General features: G+C 43.8%; 1 protein-coding gene across 1 annotated transcript; it reads right to left on the bottom strand.

The window, feature by feature from the left end:
* Positions 1-3,250: 3,250 nt before the first annotated feature.
* On the bottom strand, positions 3,251-8,544 carry LOC119347119 (70 kDa peptidyl-prolyl isomerase-like). Its single transcript, XM_037616071.1, has 12 exons — positions 8,180-8,544; positions 7,996-8,082; positions 5,766-6,026; positions 5,611-5,685; positions 5,438-5,518; positions 5,171-5,365; positions 4,816-5,081; positions 4,605-4,730; positions 4,363-4,509; positions 4,140-4,267; positions 3,787-3,898; positions 3,251-3,686 (listed from the first exon to the last, which is right to left on the bottom strand). Exons 1-12 carry the CDS (start codon positions 8,448-8,450, stop codon positions 3,492-3,494), a joined length of 1,944 nt encoding a protein of 647 aa, XP_037471968.1. The 5' UTR covers positions 8,451-8,544; the 3' UTR covers positions 3,251-3,491.
* Positions 8,545-18,311: the final 9,767 nt, after the last annotated feature.

Raw genomic sequence — 18,311 nt, 5'->3', positions numbered from 1 at the left:
GCATGTATGAGGGCCCGCTACGACGCTCCGGTGGCATTGCTACCCCCCAGGGCCCCCGTCCCGCCTAACCCTGGAGCGGTTGACCACGAGATCTAGCCTTTTGACTTCCCACGGACGGGCTTTGACCAGTGGACCTCTCCACCCGGTTGTGTTAGGTCGGCCCAGAGGGACACCCGGGAGCAACATCCGGGCCAAAACCACAGCTACATCCACTCCGTGTAGACCCGACGCGTCCGTTTCCCCCCTCCAGGTGCTGGCGGCGGCGCCGTCCATGAGGGGGGGCACACCGCGGATGTGAGGGGATTCACTCTATGGAGACGGGTGTCGGGCGTTTGCAACTGCCACAAAACTTCTGTCGGCATAGTTGTTTTTGATTTTAATAAAATATAAGGATCTATATTTAAAAGAACATGACCGCACATTATTAACGTGCTCGAAAAAATACAAACTATATATATATATTCATAATATATGAAAAAAATACAAACTACATATATATTCATATGTATGTTTATATTTAACATGCTACATGTTAGTTGATATAATAATACACAAAAAAGCATTAAAAAATATGTACGGAAAAAAATCTAACTATGCCGACGGCCTAGCCGTCGGCATAGATCTGACCAGCGTGCCGCGGATCACTGACGTGGCAGATATGCCGACGGCAGCCGTCGGCATAGCCTCTGCATGGTGCGGCCTGGATCAATGACGTGGCCTGCGGACCTATGCCTACGGCCCCCCGTCTAGGCCGTCGGCATAGCTCTGACGCCGTTTGCCAGGGGGTGGCCGGGCCCCATGTGTATGCCGACGGCCTTCGTAAGCCGACGGGAGCTGTCGGCGTGTATGTAGCTAGGCCGACGGCCGTTCTATGCCGACGGGTGCCGTCGGCTTATCTCTGCGTAACCCGACGGCCTTTGTACGCCGACGGCCAGAACCAGGCTGTCGGCATATCTCCGGAGAAGCCGACGGGGGCCGTCGGCATTGTTCTGGCCGTCGGGGTATGGCCCTGTTCCGGTAGTGTATCGCCTCAAACGCCTCGTCAAGTCCGAGCCTCAGATAACCATTGTCTTGGTGCATCCTTTTCAACCCTGCATAGTTTAGATCCATCACGACAGTGCTTGTAGCATTTTCCATGTACCTGATGGCTGCCAAAGCTGCAGAATCTTCAATATGCTAGCAGTGCATTGCTCTGTAAGACTATAAGTGAATATCAATAGGGCGGAGCAACCTGTCCAGAAGTTAACCACAACAGATCAGTAAGCAAGATGCTAGGAGTACATTTCTAAGCGAAACATAAAATGGATATCAATCAGAACAGTGGTAAGAAAAGACATCACAAAGCTATCAAGAGGCAAAGCAATCTCAAGTGTGAAGGGTTAACCACAACTTAACATGTTAGAAAAAATTAAGAAAATGGATGACTGCATCCAGGGAGGACCAATGGATCGGAAGCTCGCCTCAACCAGCTTGGCAGTGGCCTTCACATCTAGGCTGAGGAGAGATCGACAGTGCCCTCGCTGTTAGAGGAGGGCGGCCTCGATCTCGTTGCCAAACATCATAGTGCCGCAAACAATACATGCCAAGATATTTGAACCTACAAGGAGCACAACAAGCCTCAAACAAAATAATATACCACCCTTCGGAAATGATGTTTCAATTTTATTTTCTTATACCACCCTTCGGAAATGATCAAAGAGAACAAAATAAGACCTAAAATGACCTCATCAGGAAACAAAATAAATACAACTCCATGCCTCCTAAGGTACTATCAAGCAAGGAATGAAACTAAGTTATCAAATGTCAGTTTATGGATTAAATCATCATGAAGCATATTCTATAGGATCGAGAACCCCGCTGCATGATAGAAGGAAAAATCCACCTGACCAAATGACAAAGAACAACATGAAGAAACAATAAGTACCTCAATCCTACCATGCCAGCCTACATACATGTGCAGTAAGAAGAACATGACCTTTCTGCAACCATCTCTGAACCCCACACTAAAGTCTGAAGCAAGTAAAAAGAATAGGAGAGGTGTTACAACCATGGCCTCACCTACATGAAACTGAAAAGTATCACTTCCTGCATCTATGGATTGAAATATAAAGAAAGATGCATCCATGACAATATTGTAATTGGTACATCCACCTAATTAATTAGAGACCTAACATAAGAACAGATAGAGAGAGAGGAGGTGAACCTCGAACAGCGGCTCGAGTAGCAGGTTGTGACCCTCCTGGTGAAGAAGGATTTGACAGTAGAGCGACGCATCGAGCGCCTGCGCCTCGACACCCATCGCTGTTGGCTCGAGTCGACGGTTCTTCCTCCGTTGCGACGTGTCCATCCTTGGACGACACATAGGGGCGGGGCGGAGGAGGGAGGGGGGGCTCGGTCCTGCAGCCATCGCTCATCCGGCGAAGGGAGAGCCGGCCAGCGCCTCCAAAGGAGGGGCGACAGGGACGGAGGCGGCCGTGGAGGTCCCCATCCTTCCTCCTCCACCACGCATGGAGGGGCGGCCGCGCACCTCTTATGCCGCCGGGCTCGGGAAGGACAGGGGAGCGCGTCAATGGCAGCGGCGAGCTCGCCGACGAGGAGGACGAGAGCGCGGTGGCAGCTGCAAGAGCGAAGGAGAGGTGCTTGACTGGGAGTGGAGGCTAGGGTTCTGAATCTGAACCAATCGGGCACCCTCCTCGCCCCTACCTGAAACCCAACCATCCACACAACGCCACGCACGGCCACACACGTGAAATGCCACGAATGCTCTCGGCGGGGCAGCAAAATTTCAGGCGGGGCCACTCGTCTTTGACCACGGAAGGACAGCACCAGGCACCCTTACAGCCAAGGTCGCTGACATGCACGGCCCACGAATGCCAGACCCCACGGATGAGCCACATAAGACCAAAATCCCAAAGTGTATTTGTTTTTTACTATTCGTTGCTTCAAACCCGATTTTTATCTGACGGCCAGAAATCGCTGGAGGCCAAATCAGACGGCTAGAATCGCATCAAGCTCGAGATCCGACAGCCGAAAGTTGCTGAGCTCTGAGAGAGCCCGATTTCAGATGGGAATCTAACTATGGGATGGGATGTTCACCTGTGAGACACCACACAGGCCGTAGACCCTGGGATTTCTGTTGCATCACAACCAACGATTGCGGCGCTGGTTTGCTGCTCATCTTGGAAGGTTTGCAGTATGTAGCATTTTTCTTTAAGGGTGAAGAAACATACGTGATTACAGGGCACAAGGGTGAAAAACAGAAGAGGATTGTAGTACTTGTGTTGTGAACTGGACTACAATGCACAGTAACGCCATGTGCGGACTCATCAAGTCACAGCGAAATAAATACGCAATAAACTTTCACCAGGAAAAAAAGATACTAGTCCATGAGACACTGTCAAGAGAACAATGTCACAAATATATTTACCATGAGCAGTTGACCCACCACGACTTTAACACTACACGACCCGGGCATGTCGACCAACGCGTCGTCAGCAGTTGACGCAGTCGATTTCGTGAACTCCGCTCTGCACATAGTAAGCAACACATAGCGCGACCAAGATCATCACGGGGATCAGTAGCCTTAGCACGAGCCAGAGCTTGCTGCCATCGGTCGTGAAGAAAGGCGCCAGAGGCCACAGGCTGCGCGGCTTCTTGCTTGGCCCCTGGCTACTCCCGCAGCCCTCCTGGAAGCAGCAAATAACAATGAACCAACTGTAAGAACGGCGGCCAAAGTAGTCTCCTAGTGACAAAGTGGCAAACGGTTTGTGGAGATAGGAAACTCACATCGTCTTCCAGCTTGCTCAGCTTGTTGATCATGTTTCCGTAGAATTTGGCATCCCTTCTCTCGTACTCCTTGACCTTCTCCTTTAACCTCCGATAACCCATCTTTATGTCCCTGAGAAAACACAAGGAACGTTAATTACTTCTCCCAACAACCAGGGTTCTTGGTCACCGGTGATCAAACAACTTAATTGTCAGTGTCATAACATTCCATATAACAACATTAACTACCCAGCCTAACTAGCTAGACCCTAACGACAGGATTCTTCAAGTTAACTTGTGATTCAGCGTTTTTCTAGATACTAGACTACTAGTACATCAAGACCCAGACCGAATTCTGTGGCACTAAGACTAACCTGTTCTCTGGATCTATTTCCAGTGCTCTCTTGATATCCACCTCTGCCAAATCAAAATCAACAAGATGCATGTGTGCCTGCGCCCTTCTGTACAAGGCCTTCACGTTTGTGCTGTCAATTTCCAGGACCTGATCGTAATAATTCGTAGTCAGCCCTGATAACATCTCTTAGTAGAACTATTTATAATCAACTAGATGTTTCAGTTTCTGTGTATAATAATTACCTCAGTACACAGTTCCTTCGCTTCCTTGTAGTCTTTAAGTTTCAGTTTGCATGCAGCCTTGTTGAGCTTGCAGCTCACCTTGAGTGGTTTGGACAGCTGTTTCTCTTCTTCACTGAAGGAGCTTTCATACTCTATGAAATCCAAAGCCTAATAAAGGGCACAACATACTAAGTGTCAGAATTTGTTTAATGCAAGGCATCCACACTGCAAACCATGTTACGCGATAGGTTTTAACTTGCAACCTTTCCATATCGCTTAGAAGCCCTGGCATACTTTCCCATCTTAAACCACACATTCCCTTCATCTTTCTTCTTAGCAGCCACTTCGATCTTCTCAGCATTATCCTTCAACTCCCATGATTCCTTCTCCTGCACAACATGACATGCAAAAATTTCAATTTCACCAGTGACAAATAATTACTCAGTCATACATGGTCTGACGTTAGGACTCTACCTTATCAAAGGACACAAGTTCGACGTCATAATAAACAGTTGTGTTAGGAGGAACAATAGCTAGATCTTGCTTTGTTTCATCCGATCCAAATGCATGCTCTGGGGGAATAGTCACAAAGGCAACTTCTCCTTTCTTCATGCTAAGCACTGCTTGGTCAAGCCCTTCAATCACCTGATCCTCATCAGTCTTGAACTCGAATGGCTCTTCACCATCATGACCTTTCTTGACAAACATGGTACCATCCTCCAACTTCCCAATAAGTTTCACTGCAGAGTAAGATCGCTACACTTGATTAAAAACACATGACAAGAGTACCATTCTGAGATTATCATGCAAAAGAACATTCAAATTATACCTTTGACAGTTGAACAATCTTTGGGACGATCATAGCCTTCACCCTCCTGGAGGATCTTCTTCAGGATTGTCTTGTCATTGCCTATCTCCGTGACTGTCTTCCAGGACACCAACTGAAGATCAATGTGCAACATAGCATTAGGGGGAACTGCAGCTTCGTCTCTAGAGGCTGGCCTGCCTTGCTCACCAAAGCCATCTGTTCACCGCACGTGACAGATATTAACTACACTACAGAGAAGAGTCCATAACTACATTACTATAAACTCACATTGTGGTTTGACAGTAAGGAGGGCCTTCTCATTCTTCTTCATTGTCTTGACGGCCTTCGCTATAGCAGGGCAGAAATGCCCTGAAAAGAAAATATTCCCGAGTGAGAAAATGCATTTCAAACCTCAAATTAGAAATTACAATGCAAATGTTCCAAAATGGCAAACACTATACCTTCTTTCACAGTGAACTCAACACCATCAGATTTTGTAACAAGAGTCCCGTCCTCAAGCCTCGCCTCATATTTAACTGCACCAAGTAATTGAATAAAACCCCAACACTCACTGGAAAAGCATTAAGGCACAACTGCAACGAGCAAGGTATGGTACCAAAAACTTCATCACGGTCTTTGGGATTCTCCCACTTCTCTCCTTCAGCTAGTATCTTCTTAAAGATGCTGCCATCTTTACAAATGTCCTTGACACTTGCCCATGAGAGAAGCTCAACATCAAACTGCAGCGTCGCATTTGGAGGGATGACTGGAGGGGAGCCATCCTCACCATATGCAAGCTCTGGTGGGATGGTGAAAATAGCATTCTCGCCCCTCTTCATTGTTTTGATGCCCAAATCCCATCCCTTTATAACTTGGCCTGCAATTAGAGGTTCACGACATCATTTCACTTAGAAACACTTGCTTATCGACGGAAGCCTAGAAATTTACAATTTAAAAACACACATGTTTGTTGTTTGACTTCTAAAATGATGTTTAAATTACACTTTGTAGTTAGTAGAAGAAGATGACTCAGAGCAAACAAGTCTCATGAAAAATACAGCTACATAAGCACAAAAATAGGAAACTTGGGCTATGCTTTCTGTACAACTAGCAGCCCCATGACACAAACAACACTTCTTGTTTCTTCAGCTACTATGGTGACCTGTGTTTGAGCTACAGTTACTGCTTCTCGGATTGTAGGCTTCACCAAATCTAAATCTCAAACAAACACACAGATTATCACCTCAGATTCCTAGAATCGCTTTTAGAAAATGGACTACCTCGGTCGTCGAAGCCAAAGCTACGAATTTGGTGATTCTGGTGATTCCCGAGCGGCCACTTACGCAACAAGTCCAGCCAAAGTTTTGCCAGTTATTACAACAGGAATGCCACTCCACCCACGACCCAAATCACCCCACGACATGTTTCTCTTCCCCTTCGTTATTTTCAACAGAACGAAAACAGACAGAGAAAGGGGCAATGCGGGGCTCTCTCTATGTTCCGGCGCCACCACGTTCGCCCCCAACTCCAAAACGAGCGAATCCGACGCAGCAAACTTCGCCCCTCCCCACATTCCGGCCCGCGAGCTCCGCCTCTGCCGCTGTGAAGCCGCTCCGACTGCGCCGCGCTGGGGCCCCTGTCACTGCATAGGCCGCACCGAGGTCTCCATGCACCGCGCGCGCCCGGCCACCATCATCCACATCCGGCGTCCGAGATCCAGTGGCGGCCGCCCCTGAGCTCGGCTGTGCCCTTTCCTGACCCGCGACGGGCTGACCAGCACCATGTGTTCTTTCCGGCAGCATCACAGGGTAAACAAACGAGCCAATTCTGATTCTTCAGAATCCACAGCTGCAGCGATTTTCAGGAATCCAGGGCCGCATTGATTCTCATGTACACTGACTGAGAGCCCCCCCCCCCCTCCCCCAAAAGAAAGTTTTGCACATTTGTGCGAAATTTTATTAGAGAGAGCATAGATTAGAGATACTACTGTATTTTTGCCCCCTACAAAATTCAGATTTGGTGTTTTGGAACCCCCAGCCAGCTTTGTGAAGCTCCGCCACTGCTCACGTACCCACACACAATATACGTTCAGTTTTTTCTTCCATCCAACTGAAAGCAAGTTGGGCTTGACAGAAAACAGGGCTTTGGCATGAGGATAAGCTAAAGAGAAGACAAATAACAATTATCGACCTTAATGTAACAAACACAAACGTCCAGCTTAAGAAAAAGAGACAGAAAGAAGTTGAACAAGCAGGCTTCATCTCAACCGTGATAATCTGTGCTTATCTGTGAAACTGTTGTGGGAAGGATTTTTTATAGTAACTAGAGATCCTATTATTTCTCCATCCGGAGAAGTAAGGTGCATTTAGTTTGGTTATAAGACAAGCCTTGGACAAACAACTAACAACTCTTATCAATATACGGTTTATGTGATGCAGAATCACAATTCATTGCCTCTAAATAAGGATGAAATGCAAACTAGCACATTTGATTTCAAATCCAACAGTTCGGGTGGTTCAGTAGGCACCATCGAGCGCATGAAGGGGGGATTGACCCAGGAAACAAAATTCAGATCAATCCCCGCTCAAGCAGAATCACACTAAACTGGATCCTGATGAGCCCTGCCCCAGTCAGCGTTGTAAATGCCAGATTTCCTGCCAATCTGCCTGCAGCTAGTTGTAAACTTGCGCTCCTACTAATCTAAAATACTCCTAGTATCAAATTTCCGATCCTAGCCATTACATAAAGAAAAATCCGTCATGACTGCTACGGCCAGCTGAAAAAAATTCAGTTCATCAGAAGCAGAGGAGCAGTTGACTGTCAGTCGACTCAGAGCGTGGCGGTACCTCGGCCGAGGGTGAACCTGAACGGGGCGTCGCGGTCCCGGCTGGAGTCGAACTTGGTGCCGTCCACCAGCGTCCCCGTGTAGTGCACTGCGGGACAAACGAAGAAGCAAGTCAACGCCCAAGTCAACCCAATCGAATTCGAATCCGTCCACGCCGGAGAAGCAGCGAGGGGGAGCGGACGCACCTTCGACCTCGTCGCCGGCGCCGGGGAGCTGCGAGCCCTCCCCCTCTCTGAGGAGCTTCTTCCGGAGCCCCTCCTTCCCGATCCCCCTCTCCTCCCCGGCCTTCATCGCCGCGAGGGCGTACCCCTCGTCGATCTCCTCCTCCTCCGCGGGGGCGGGGGCGGCGGCCGCGCCGGCGTAGAGGCTCCTCATGGCCTCCTCGTCCTCGTCGTCGCCGGATCCGGCCATGGCGTCGTAGCCGCCGGGCCCCGGGAAGCCGAGGAGGTCGTCCATTTCTGGCTTCTGCGGCGAGATGGGAGCTTCGAGAAGGAGTGTGTAGGATGCCTGCGTGCGCCTTGCGATTTCCGAGATGGATGGATGGATGGATGCGCCGACGGCAGTTTTATTATTCGCCGCGTGCGAAAGTTCAAAGCGGTTCTTTGGGGGGGAGAGAGGCTGTGAGAGCGTTCTAGAGAGTTCTTGTCTCTTCACCCAATTCTTTTTTCACGTGCTTGATATAGGATTATTATTAGGAGGATAGCATGCCTAATAGTGTTATCCGATTTGCTTGCTATTTATAATCAAGCAATTATTGAAGGCCATTTTTAGATCAATCAGTTTCAGGAAGGCATTGCAAAGCTCTGATGCCGAGACAGGGGCGACCCGGGCAAGGCCGGGACGATGCGGGGCGTGGCATCGCTTGTGGAGGCGAGGATGAGGGTTGACTGGTGCGGGTGGGCGCTTTTGTTTTCGCTACCATATGCACCAGCTAACCCCCGTCCCTCTCGAATAGGGTCTCGTTGGAGGCGAGGTAGGGAAGGGAAATCGGGTCGGGGGGAGATAAATCATGTGTTGTGGAATCGAACCATGGAGAAAACAGTTGGAGGAAGCAGAAGAAGATCTGACTGCTCGTTCCTGATCCAACGACTGAGAGTCTTTTCTTCTTAATCGACTGAGAGTCTTTTCTTCCTAATATATTAGCTAGTAGACATTGCATGTCACTTAGAATTATCGTTGGTAATTACTCATATATTGGGTATGCTGTAAAGTTGGCTATTACTCGAAAGTGCCAATTTGCCCCCAGGTGCATTGCGCCTAGGATGGACAGTAAAATGCAATTAGGTAGTAAAAGAGATAAAAAAAACAAAGTCTGTTTTTTTTCTGTGACAACATTGTTGGATTTTTCAAAATGTCTGCAAAATTTCATAGCGAAATGACATTTGTGAAAATGTTGGCAGAAAATGAGAAAAAACAATGCTCCAAAATGCTTTCACAAATAGCTTTTTTGAAGCATCGATTTTGTTTCTTCTTGTCAAAAACTCTGTGAATGTCGTTCCATCACGAAACTTTGCATGCAATTGGAACATTCGACAATGTTTGTCATGGTAAAAGTTAAGATTTTTTTCAAAACTATTTTTTGTATTTTCCTATTCATCCGGATGCATTCGCATCCAAGAGCAGAAACTGCACATCGGCTATTACTTTGCATTTACTCATTTACTCATTTTAGTTTTCCTTATCTCTCTCTTTCGTATACCCAAAACTGAATATACGGGCTATGAGACCGTCATTATACTTACTTTGAAAGATAGGACTGTGTGACATTTCTCTGCTTTGGAATAAATTATGAATGAGGTTGGGTGACCAATATGTGATACATGTATAATTTGCACTAAATGACTTTCGAATAATCTCGCTTTTGTTTTCTGATTCCAACTTTTTTCTTTGAGGAAATTTTCCAATTCCAGCTTCTTCCATGGATTGCGAACGATGGAAAACCATTCGTTTGGCTCGCTTCTGCTTCTCATTCGCGCCAGCAGGCCAGCCTGGCTAGGCGGGCTGGAGCCTAGTTGAGATGATGGGTTGGCCCATATCAGAGGGAAAAAAGGTAACAAAACCGGTACGCGAGTCACTTGGCAGTGGCATTACTTCGTAAATTAGGCCAACTCTAAATCTTAGGCCTCCTTTGGTTTGTAGGAATTATAGGAATCCCATAGGATAGGATTTGTACCCTTAGTTAATTAGGTAGTTAGCAAGTTAATTGGCGACAACTAAATAATTAGCGGCCCAATAGAAGGCAACTAAATTTAGCTGCATCAGAATAAAATCAATCGGTGGGATGGGAGAGAGAGAGAAATGTGAGTGCATGCAATCAGGGTGATATATTTTTATTTACAACCTTCCTATTGGGAATACATAGTATTTTTTTTATCTAAGGCATGTAATGGATGGTGGAAGGGCACGCATGAAAAAATTCGGAGGAAAAGAGAAATACACCTTGCATTGTGAATTTTTTTAGAAAAAACTAATACACCTTATATAAAGGAACGGAGGGAAATAATATGTATTCACTATTTTTAAATGTATTAAATATGTATTCACTAGTTTTAAATCTTGGTAATGGTTTGGAAATAATATTGGAGTTTAAAAACTTGGTACGAAACAGAAATCATGAAAGATATTTATTATGATTAATCAATGATCTTAGTTGGCCAATCTTTAGCGAAGGACATAATAAAATACAAGATAGTTGGGGGTTGGTAGTTGAACTCGTACTTTTATTTTATGGGCCGATAGTTGGGAGTTGGGGGTTGAACTCGTATTTTTATTTTATTGGCCGATGGTTGGGAGTTGGGGGTTGAACTCGTACAAGTGATCCTTTTCTTTTTTGGGAAATAGTTTGGAGTTGGGGGGTTAAATAATTGACCGTTGATTGGTGGGACATGGATCAGCTATCTAAAAAGAACATATAATACATTAGAAGAGAACGGCTTAGGCTTTCCATAACTGAAGTATAAAAAATACTCCCCTGTCCAGTGCTAGATATATGTATTTGAGTGTCTAACTAACTAGATGAAACCCCGCACGTTGTTGCGGGATGTTTAGTTAATATTTTTTATAGAGTCCATCAAATTTGAATGAGATCATTTTGAAAATGTTGAGTAGGTTGTTATCTTGTGCACTCAAAACTAAAGTATAGCTGTTGAATGATCAACAAATTCAGTTGTTTATGAAGTCTGAATAATATTTGCGTCTATAATGATCAAATAGGAGTTTCTTCCTATGGAATTTTGGCCCTAAATCATTTATTGCCTATCTGGGTTTGGCTCAATGGTACAACATATTAATAGATTACGAACTTGGCAATCAGCTTGTTTCCGTTGGACTCAAATAAGCCAAAAAAATGATAACATGAGTACCAGAAGAGAATGTACAACTCTTTAGTGGAATTAGCATGGAAACATGACTTGAGAAGGACAAACATAATATGCAAGCTGTAAAACAAATACAACATGAAGCGATAAATTATGTGCACTTTCATGTTACAACATTAGGTGACAATGAAGAAGAACGCACAAGTTACAGTGACACTCAGCACACAACTACCTAAAATCTTTGCATGTGGTGACTTAGACACCATCAGAGTAAAAACAATATCATCCTAGTATATCAATGATACCCACTTTCGAATCCTACTATCTGAATTGAACTGAGTTACAATCCTAGTATATCAATAATTTGCAAGGATCATTATCAGAAGACATTGAACTGAGTTACAATACTTTATGGCCGTGCAGGTGCAGCTAACATTCTCAAGACATAACATCAAAACGTCCCCTCTCCTGAAGGAACATATATACGAGGTCAAATTAAGAAGTATTTTACGAAATGCAAGAGAAAAGAAAACTTGCTTAACAAAAGTGTATAGTTTAATTTCTCCAACAAAAATAATCCAGTAATAGGGATTCAGAGTATAGAATAGCATACCTATCTCGAAGCTAATTAATCAGGCTTAGAATTTCATGGACAGAGAATCCTTACATTATTATATGATTATATCTCACAATATTAACTTCTCAATGTTTAACATCTACAGTGGAAAATGGGAGGGGAATATAGATGCATCTTCAGGATATACATGATAAGCTGATTTTTGAAGTACATGGATGTTCATACGTGCCATGAATCGCCCATGATGGATTTCTACAAAAAAAAGTCTGCAAAAAGGCTAATTTCGCCTAATGAGAAGAAGAAAAACAAAAATAAAAACAAATATGAAATATTCTATTCAAATGTAGAATGCCAACTGTCCTGAGTTGATTTATGGACGAATACACTGTGATATGTGAACCCTGCATAATCCCATAAAAACTGGAGTAAATATTAATGGCTACGCACAACATTGATCCTTGTTGATAAAAATCTTTGTTAAAAGCGTTGTATGCCTTCATGAAAGTAAATAAGTTTATTGAACTGTAAGCGTGCACATCATACTGAACAAAACTATAACGGCATAATGTGTAGATGAATTAATCAATCCTGGTGGTTTTGCCATAACAGTATGAAGTATACAACATTACTTGTGTATTATACTGGATTCTTGGTCCTTCCGCTATGTTATCCTAAACATTATTTTACCATCGTTGTTGTTTTCTTGTCAACATCCTCTAAAACAGCAATCAATGGATAAGACATCAAAATCATGCTAATCGAATTACCTGTTGTGTAGGTTATCACCATGATGAACCAATAATTAAGCTAGCACAATTAGTTGCTTTGTTTCTGATTATACTGCAACAATGGGGACGGTGTCTAAAGTCACATGGCATAAATTTTGAACAAAAAGTTTTCAGAAAAATAAACTACGGGATCTCTCACTTTTTCAAATTCTAGATGCTCATGATTCTACAACACTTGACAAACTAAGGACCAAATCTTCCAATGACACAACAGAAAAAATCTCAAAAAAATTCTCACCTTTCCAGCCGAGCTCGGTTGCGGTCAGCGGAGTTCCTCATCGTCGAATCCGATGGTGGCATGGGTGATTGCAGCTCCTTGCCGTTGAATCCAGCGATCGGGGAGGTCACCCAGGTCAGATGCGGAGTCATGGCCGTCTAGGTAGCGAAGAGTTGAAGCCATCCGCAGACTCGAGATAGAGAAAGAGAGAGCTGCGGAGGTGTCATCGCCGGAGACGTGAGCCGCCGCTGCCATTGGCAGCCATGCCGCGTCATGGGCCATGTCTGACACGGTGAAAGGCCGAGGGCAGCCAGGCCATGCACCGCGCGTCGTGTACGGCCGTGGACGTTTGCCGTCGGAGCCGCTGACAGGAGGCGCAGGGGCGATTTGCTGGAGACTGGGTCAATGCCGCCTCCACGTCAAGATCTTGATATTCGCCGCCGCTGCCATGGAAAGACGTTTGGCGGCTGGATATGCCGGAGGGCGTTGCGTGAACGCACGCCTAGGAGCGTAGCGCTATTGCTCTCGGGCTGCTCTTGTGGAGATTAGCATGGACGACACTTGGATGGCCAATATGAGACGGTGGTGGGGAGTGGAGGATAAGACCATGTGTCTCTCTTAATTCTCTTGTCGGTTACAGAATAGGAAGAGGAACAGAAACCGCACTATTAGCTAAAACAAAAGTAAAAGAATCGGTAGAGCAGTCTGGGAGAGACGCTGGTCAGAGTAGTTGTGAACTTGTGATTGGTTGATATCTGATGACATGGCATGCTGAGTTGGACCATTTGCATGTTAAGAGAATGCTTTGTAGTGGGGAGAAACTTCTTAAGAAAGGTAGATTCTAGACGAAGGGAGTGTTATGCAGTGTCAAGTAGACATGGAGATGATATGACGGAGCATTAAAGGAAGAGAAAACACCTGTAGTATGCTAATATGATATTGTATTATAACAAGTGCAACGAAAAATAATCAAATGTATCATCTCTACAACTTCACACTAGGATTTACAAACGAATAATTATGTTTGTCTAAGATACCAACTCTATGAGATTTACAAACTTTCGGTATTCGGTCCTTCTCCTATAGCTTGATTCACATGGCATCATCTAATGATACAAATCTTGGATAAGAATCTACAACGCACTAGAACGCCCTTGTTAATGATTCTTTAATGCGGCTGCACCCAGCTCGAATAATGTGATACGATATCTCACACCGAGTTCAAAGATATTTAACCCTTCCTCCTCTTACTAATACTACATAATGTTCTTGTATGCCTAATACCTGGTATAAGCAGGGATTTCAAATCCAGAAGTGAACCGTACTAATTTCCTTTATGTAAGGCAGAGTTGGGCTTTTGGGGTTTCTAATGGAGAAGTCAACAGAAAAGGATCAACATATCCTTGTTTAAATAGGTCCACTAGACTTTAGCTACTTAATTTCATAGTATTTAGCATGGACGATAGAAGGTTGGACTGATGGTATCAATGTGCCGCATTGAAATGAGAGTGGCTATATCGCTATCATTCAAGGTGGCACAGATCATCAGTCTCCACAGATTGCTAGTTTGCTGAAAACAATAAAATAAATCAAAATTTTCTGGAAGCAATTGATTCACGATCTGTCTGAAGTCCCAATTTCATAAGAGTAGGTAGGTAACAAAGATACAGATGTATAAAGCCAAGCCATTCCAACCAGCAATGCATACATTGTTTCTTCTAGACATTGAGATTGCAGAGCACATCCATTCCTTCCATCGTGACTTGAACAATGCAGTAACAGAAAGGTTCAGAGATTCCAACAGTTTGTAAAGTGCCGAAAAATTCACAAGCTTGACACTATGCTAACTCTTGAGAACTGCGTTGGTTTTCCTCGAAGAGGAAGGGATGATGCAGCAAAGTAGCGTAAATATTTCCTTCAGTTTTTAAGAACCAAGGTATCAATCCAGTAGGAGGCTACGCGCGAGTCCCTCGTACCTGCACAAAACAAATAAATCCTCGCAACCAACGCGAATAGGGGTTGTCAATCCCTACATGGCCACTTACGAGAGTGAGATCTGATAGATATGATAAGATAATATTTTTGGTATTTTTGTGATAAAGATGCAAAGTAAAATAAAGGCAAAGTAAAAAGCAAAGGAGATAACTAAGTAGTAGGATATTAATATGATAAAGATAGACCCAGGGGCCATAGGTTTCACTAGTGGCTTCTCTCGAGAGCATAAGTATTCTACGGTGGGTGAACAAATTACTGTTGAGCAATTGACAGAATTGAGCATAGTTATGAGAATATCTAGGTATGATCATGTATATAGGCATCACGTCGGAGACAAGTAGACCGACTCCTGCCTGCATCTACTACTATTACTCCACTCATCGACCGCTATCCAGCATGCATCTAGAGTATTAAGTTAAAAACAGAGTAACGCCTTAAGCAAGATGACATGATGTAGAGGGATAAACTCATGCAATATGATGAAAACCCCATATTGTTATCCTCGATGGCAACAATACAATACGTGCCTTGCTGCCCCTACTGTCACTGGGAAAGGACACCGCAAAATTGAACCCAAAGCTAAGCACTTCTCCCATTGCAAGAAAGATCAATCGAGTAGGCCAAACCAAACTGATAATTCGAAGAGACTTGCAAAGATAACCAATCATACATAAAAGAATTCAGAGAAGATTCAAATATTGTTCATAGATAGACTTGATCATAAACCCACAATTCATCGGTCTCAACAAACACACCGCAAAAAGAAGATTACATCGAATAGTTCTCCACAAGAGAGGGGGAGAACATTGTATTGAGATCCAAAAATAGAGAAGAAGCCATCTAGCTAATAACTATGGACCCATAGGTCTGAGGTAAACTACTCACACTTCATCGGAGGGGCTATGGTGTTGTTGTAGAAGCCCTGCGTGATCGATGCCCCCTCCGGCGAAGCTCTGGAACAGGCCCCAAGATGGGATCTCGTGGATACAGAAAGTTACGGCGGTGGAATTAGGTTTTTGGCTCCGTATCTGATCGTTTGGGGGTACGTAGGTATATATAGGAGGAATGAGTACATCGATGGAGCAACAGGGGGTCCACGAGGGTGGAGGGCGCGCCTGGGGGGGGGGGTAGGCGCGCCCCTACCTCGTGGCCTCCTCTTTTGTGTTTTGATGTAGGGTCCAAGTCTCCTGGGTCTTATTCATTGAGAAAATCACGTTCCCGAAGTTTTCATTCTGTTTGGACTCTGTTTGATATTCCTTTTCTTCGAAACCCTAAAACAGGCAAAAAACAACAATTCTGGATTGGGCCTCCAGTTAATAGGTTAGTCCCAAAAATAATATAAAAGTGGATAATAAAGCCGAATAATGTCCAAAACAGTAGATAATGTAGCATGGAGCAATCAAAAATTATAGATACGTTGGAGACGTATCAAGCATCCCCAAGCTTAATTACTGCTCGTCCTCGAGTAGGTAAATGATAAAAACAGAATTTTTGATGCGGAGTGCTACTTGGCATAATTTTAATGTAATTCTTATTAATTGTGGTATGAATATTCAGATCCGAAAGATTCAAGACAAAAGTTCATATTGACATAAAAATAATAATATTTCAAGCATACTAACTAAGCAATTATGTCTTCTCAAAATAACTTGGCCAAAGAAAGTTCATCTCTACAAAATCATATAGTTTAGTCATGCTCCACTTTCGTCACACAAGAATGCTCTCATCATGCACAACCCCGTTGACAAGCCAAGCAATTGTTTCATACTTTAGTAATCTCAAACCTATAAACTTTCACGCAATATATGAGCGCGAGCCATGGACATAGCACTATGGGTGGAATAGAATATAATGAGGGGGTTATGTGGAGAAGACAAAAAAGGAGAAAGTCTCACATCAACGAGGCTAATCAATGGGCTATGGAGATGCCCACCGATTGATGTTAATGCAAGGAGTAGGGATTGCCATGCAACAGATGCACTAGAGCTATAAAGGTATGAAAGCTCAACAAAAGAAACTAAGTGGGTGTGCATCCAACTTGCTTGCTCACGAAGACCTAGGGCACTTGAGGAGGCCCATTGTTGGAATATACAAGACAAGTTCTATAATTAAAATTTCCCACTAGTATATGAAAGTGACAAAACAAGAGACTCTCTATCATGAAGATTATGGTGCTACTTTGAAGCACAAGTGTGGCAAAGGATAGTAACATTGTCCCTTCTCTTTTTTTTTCTCTCATTTTTTTGGGCCTTTTCTTTTTTTTATGACCTTTCTCTTTTTTTATAATTCCCCACTTGGGATAATTCTCTAGAAAATGATGATCATCACACTTCTATTTATTTACAACTCAATGATTACAACTCGATACTAGAACAAAGATGACTCTATATGGATGCCTCCGGCGGTGTACCGGGATATGCAATGGACCAAAAGTGACATGTATGAAAGAATTATGAACGGTGGCTTTGCCACAAATACTATGTCAACTACATGATCATGCTAAGCAATATGACAATAATGAATGTGTCATGATGAACGGAATGATGGAAAGTTGCATGGAAATATATCTCAGAATGGCTATGAAAATGCCATAATAGGTAGGTATGGTGGCTGTTTTGAGGAATATATAAGGAGGTTTATGTGCGAAAGAGCGTATCATATCACGGGGTTTGGATGCACCAGTGAAGTTTGCGCCAACTCTCAATGTGAGAAAGGGCAATGCACGGTACCGAAGAGGCTAGCAAGGGTGGAAGGGTGAGAGTGCATATAATCCATGGACTCAACATTAGTCATAAAGAATTCACATACTTATTGCAAAAATCTACAAGTCATCAGAAACCTCGGCACTACGCGCATGCTCCTAGGGAGATAGATTGGTTGGAAAAGACCATCGCTCGTCCCCGACCGCCACTCATAAGAAGAACAATCAAATAACACTTAATGTTTCAAATTTGTTACATAACGTTTACCATACGTGCATGCTACGGGACTTGCAAACTTCAACACAAGCATTTCTCAATTTCACAACTACTCAACTAGCACGACTTTGATATTATTACTTCCATATCTCAAAACAATCATCAAGCATCAAACTTCTCTTAGTATTCAGAACACTCATAAGAAAATTTTACTAATCTTGAATACCTAGCATATTAAGATTTTAAGAAAATTACCATGCTATTTAAGACTCTCAAAATAATCTAAGTGAAGCATGAGAGATCAATAGTTTCTATAAAACAAATCCACCACCGTGCTCTAAAAGATGTAAGTGAAGTACTAGAGCAAAACTATATAACTCAAAAGATATAAGCGAAGCACATAGACTATTCTAACAAATTCCAAATCATGTATCACTACTGGAATCAGCTAGTTTGCCATCTGCCAGTTCTTTGCCGTCCGCGTCCAAAAAGTGGACGGCAAAGA

The sequence above is a fragment of the Triticum dicoccoides genome, unplaced genomic scaffold, assembly GCF_002162155.2.
Source record: "Triticum dicoccoides isolate Atlit2015 ecotype Zavitan unplaced genomic scaffold, WEW_v2.0 scaffold59314, whole genome shotgun sequence".
Classification (NCBI taxonomy): domain Eukaryota; kingdom Viridiplantae; phylum Streptophyta; class Magnoliopsida; order Poales; family Poaceae; genus Triticum; species Triticum dicoccoides.
The sequence above is the reverse complement of the archived record's forward strand: the minus strand, read 5'-3'. Positions and strand labels throughout refer to the sequence as shown.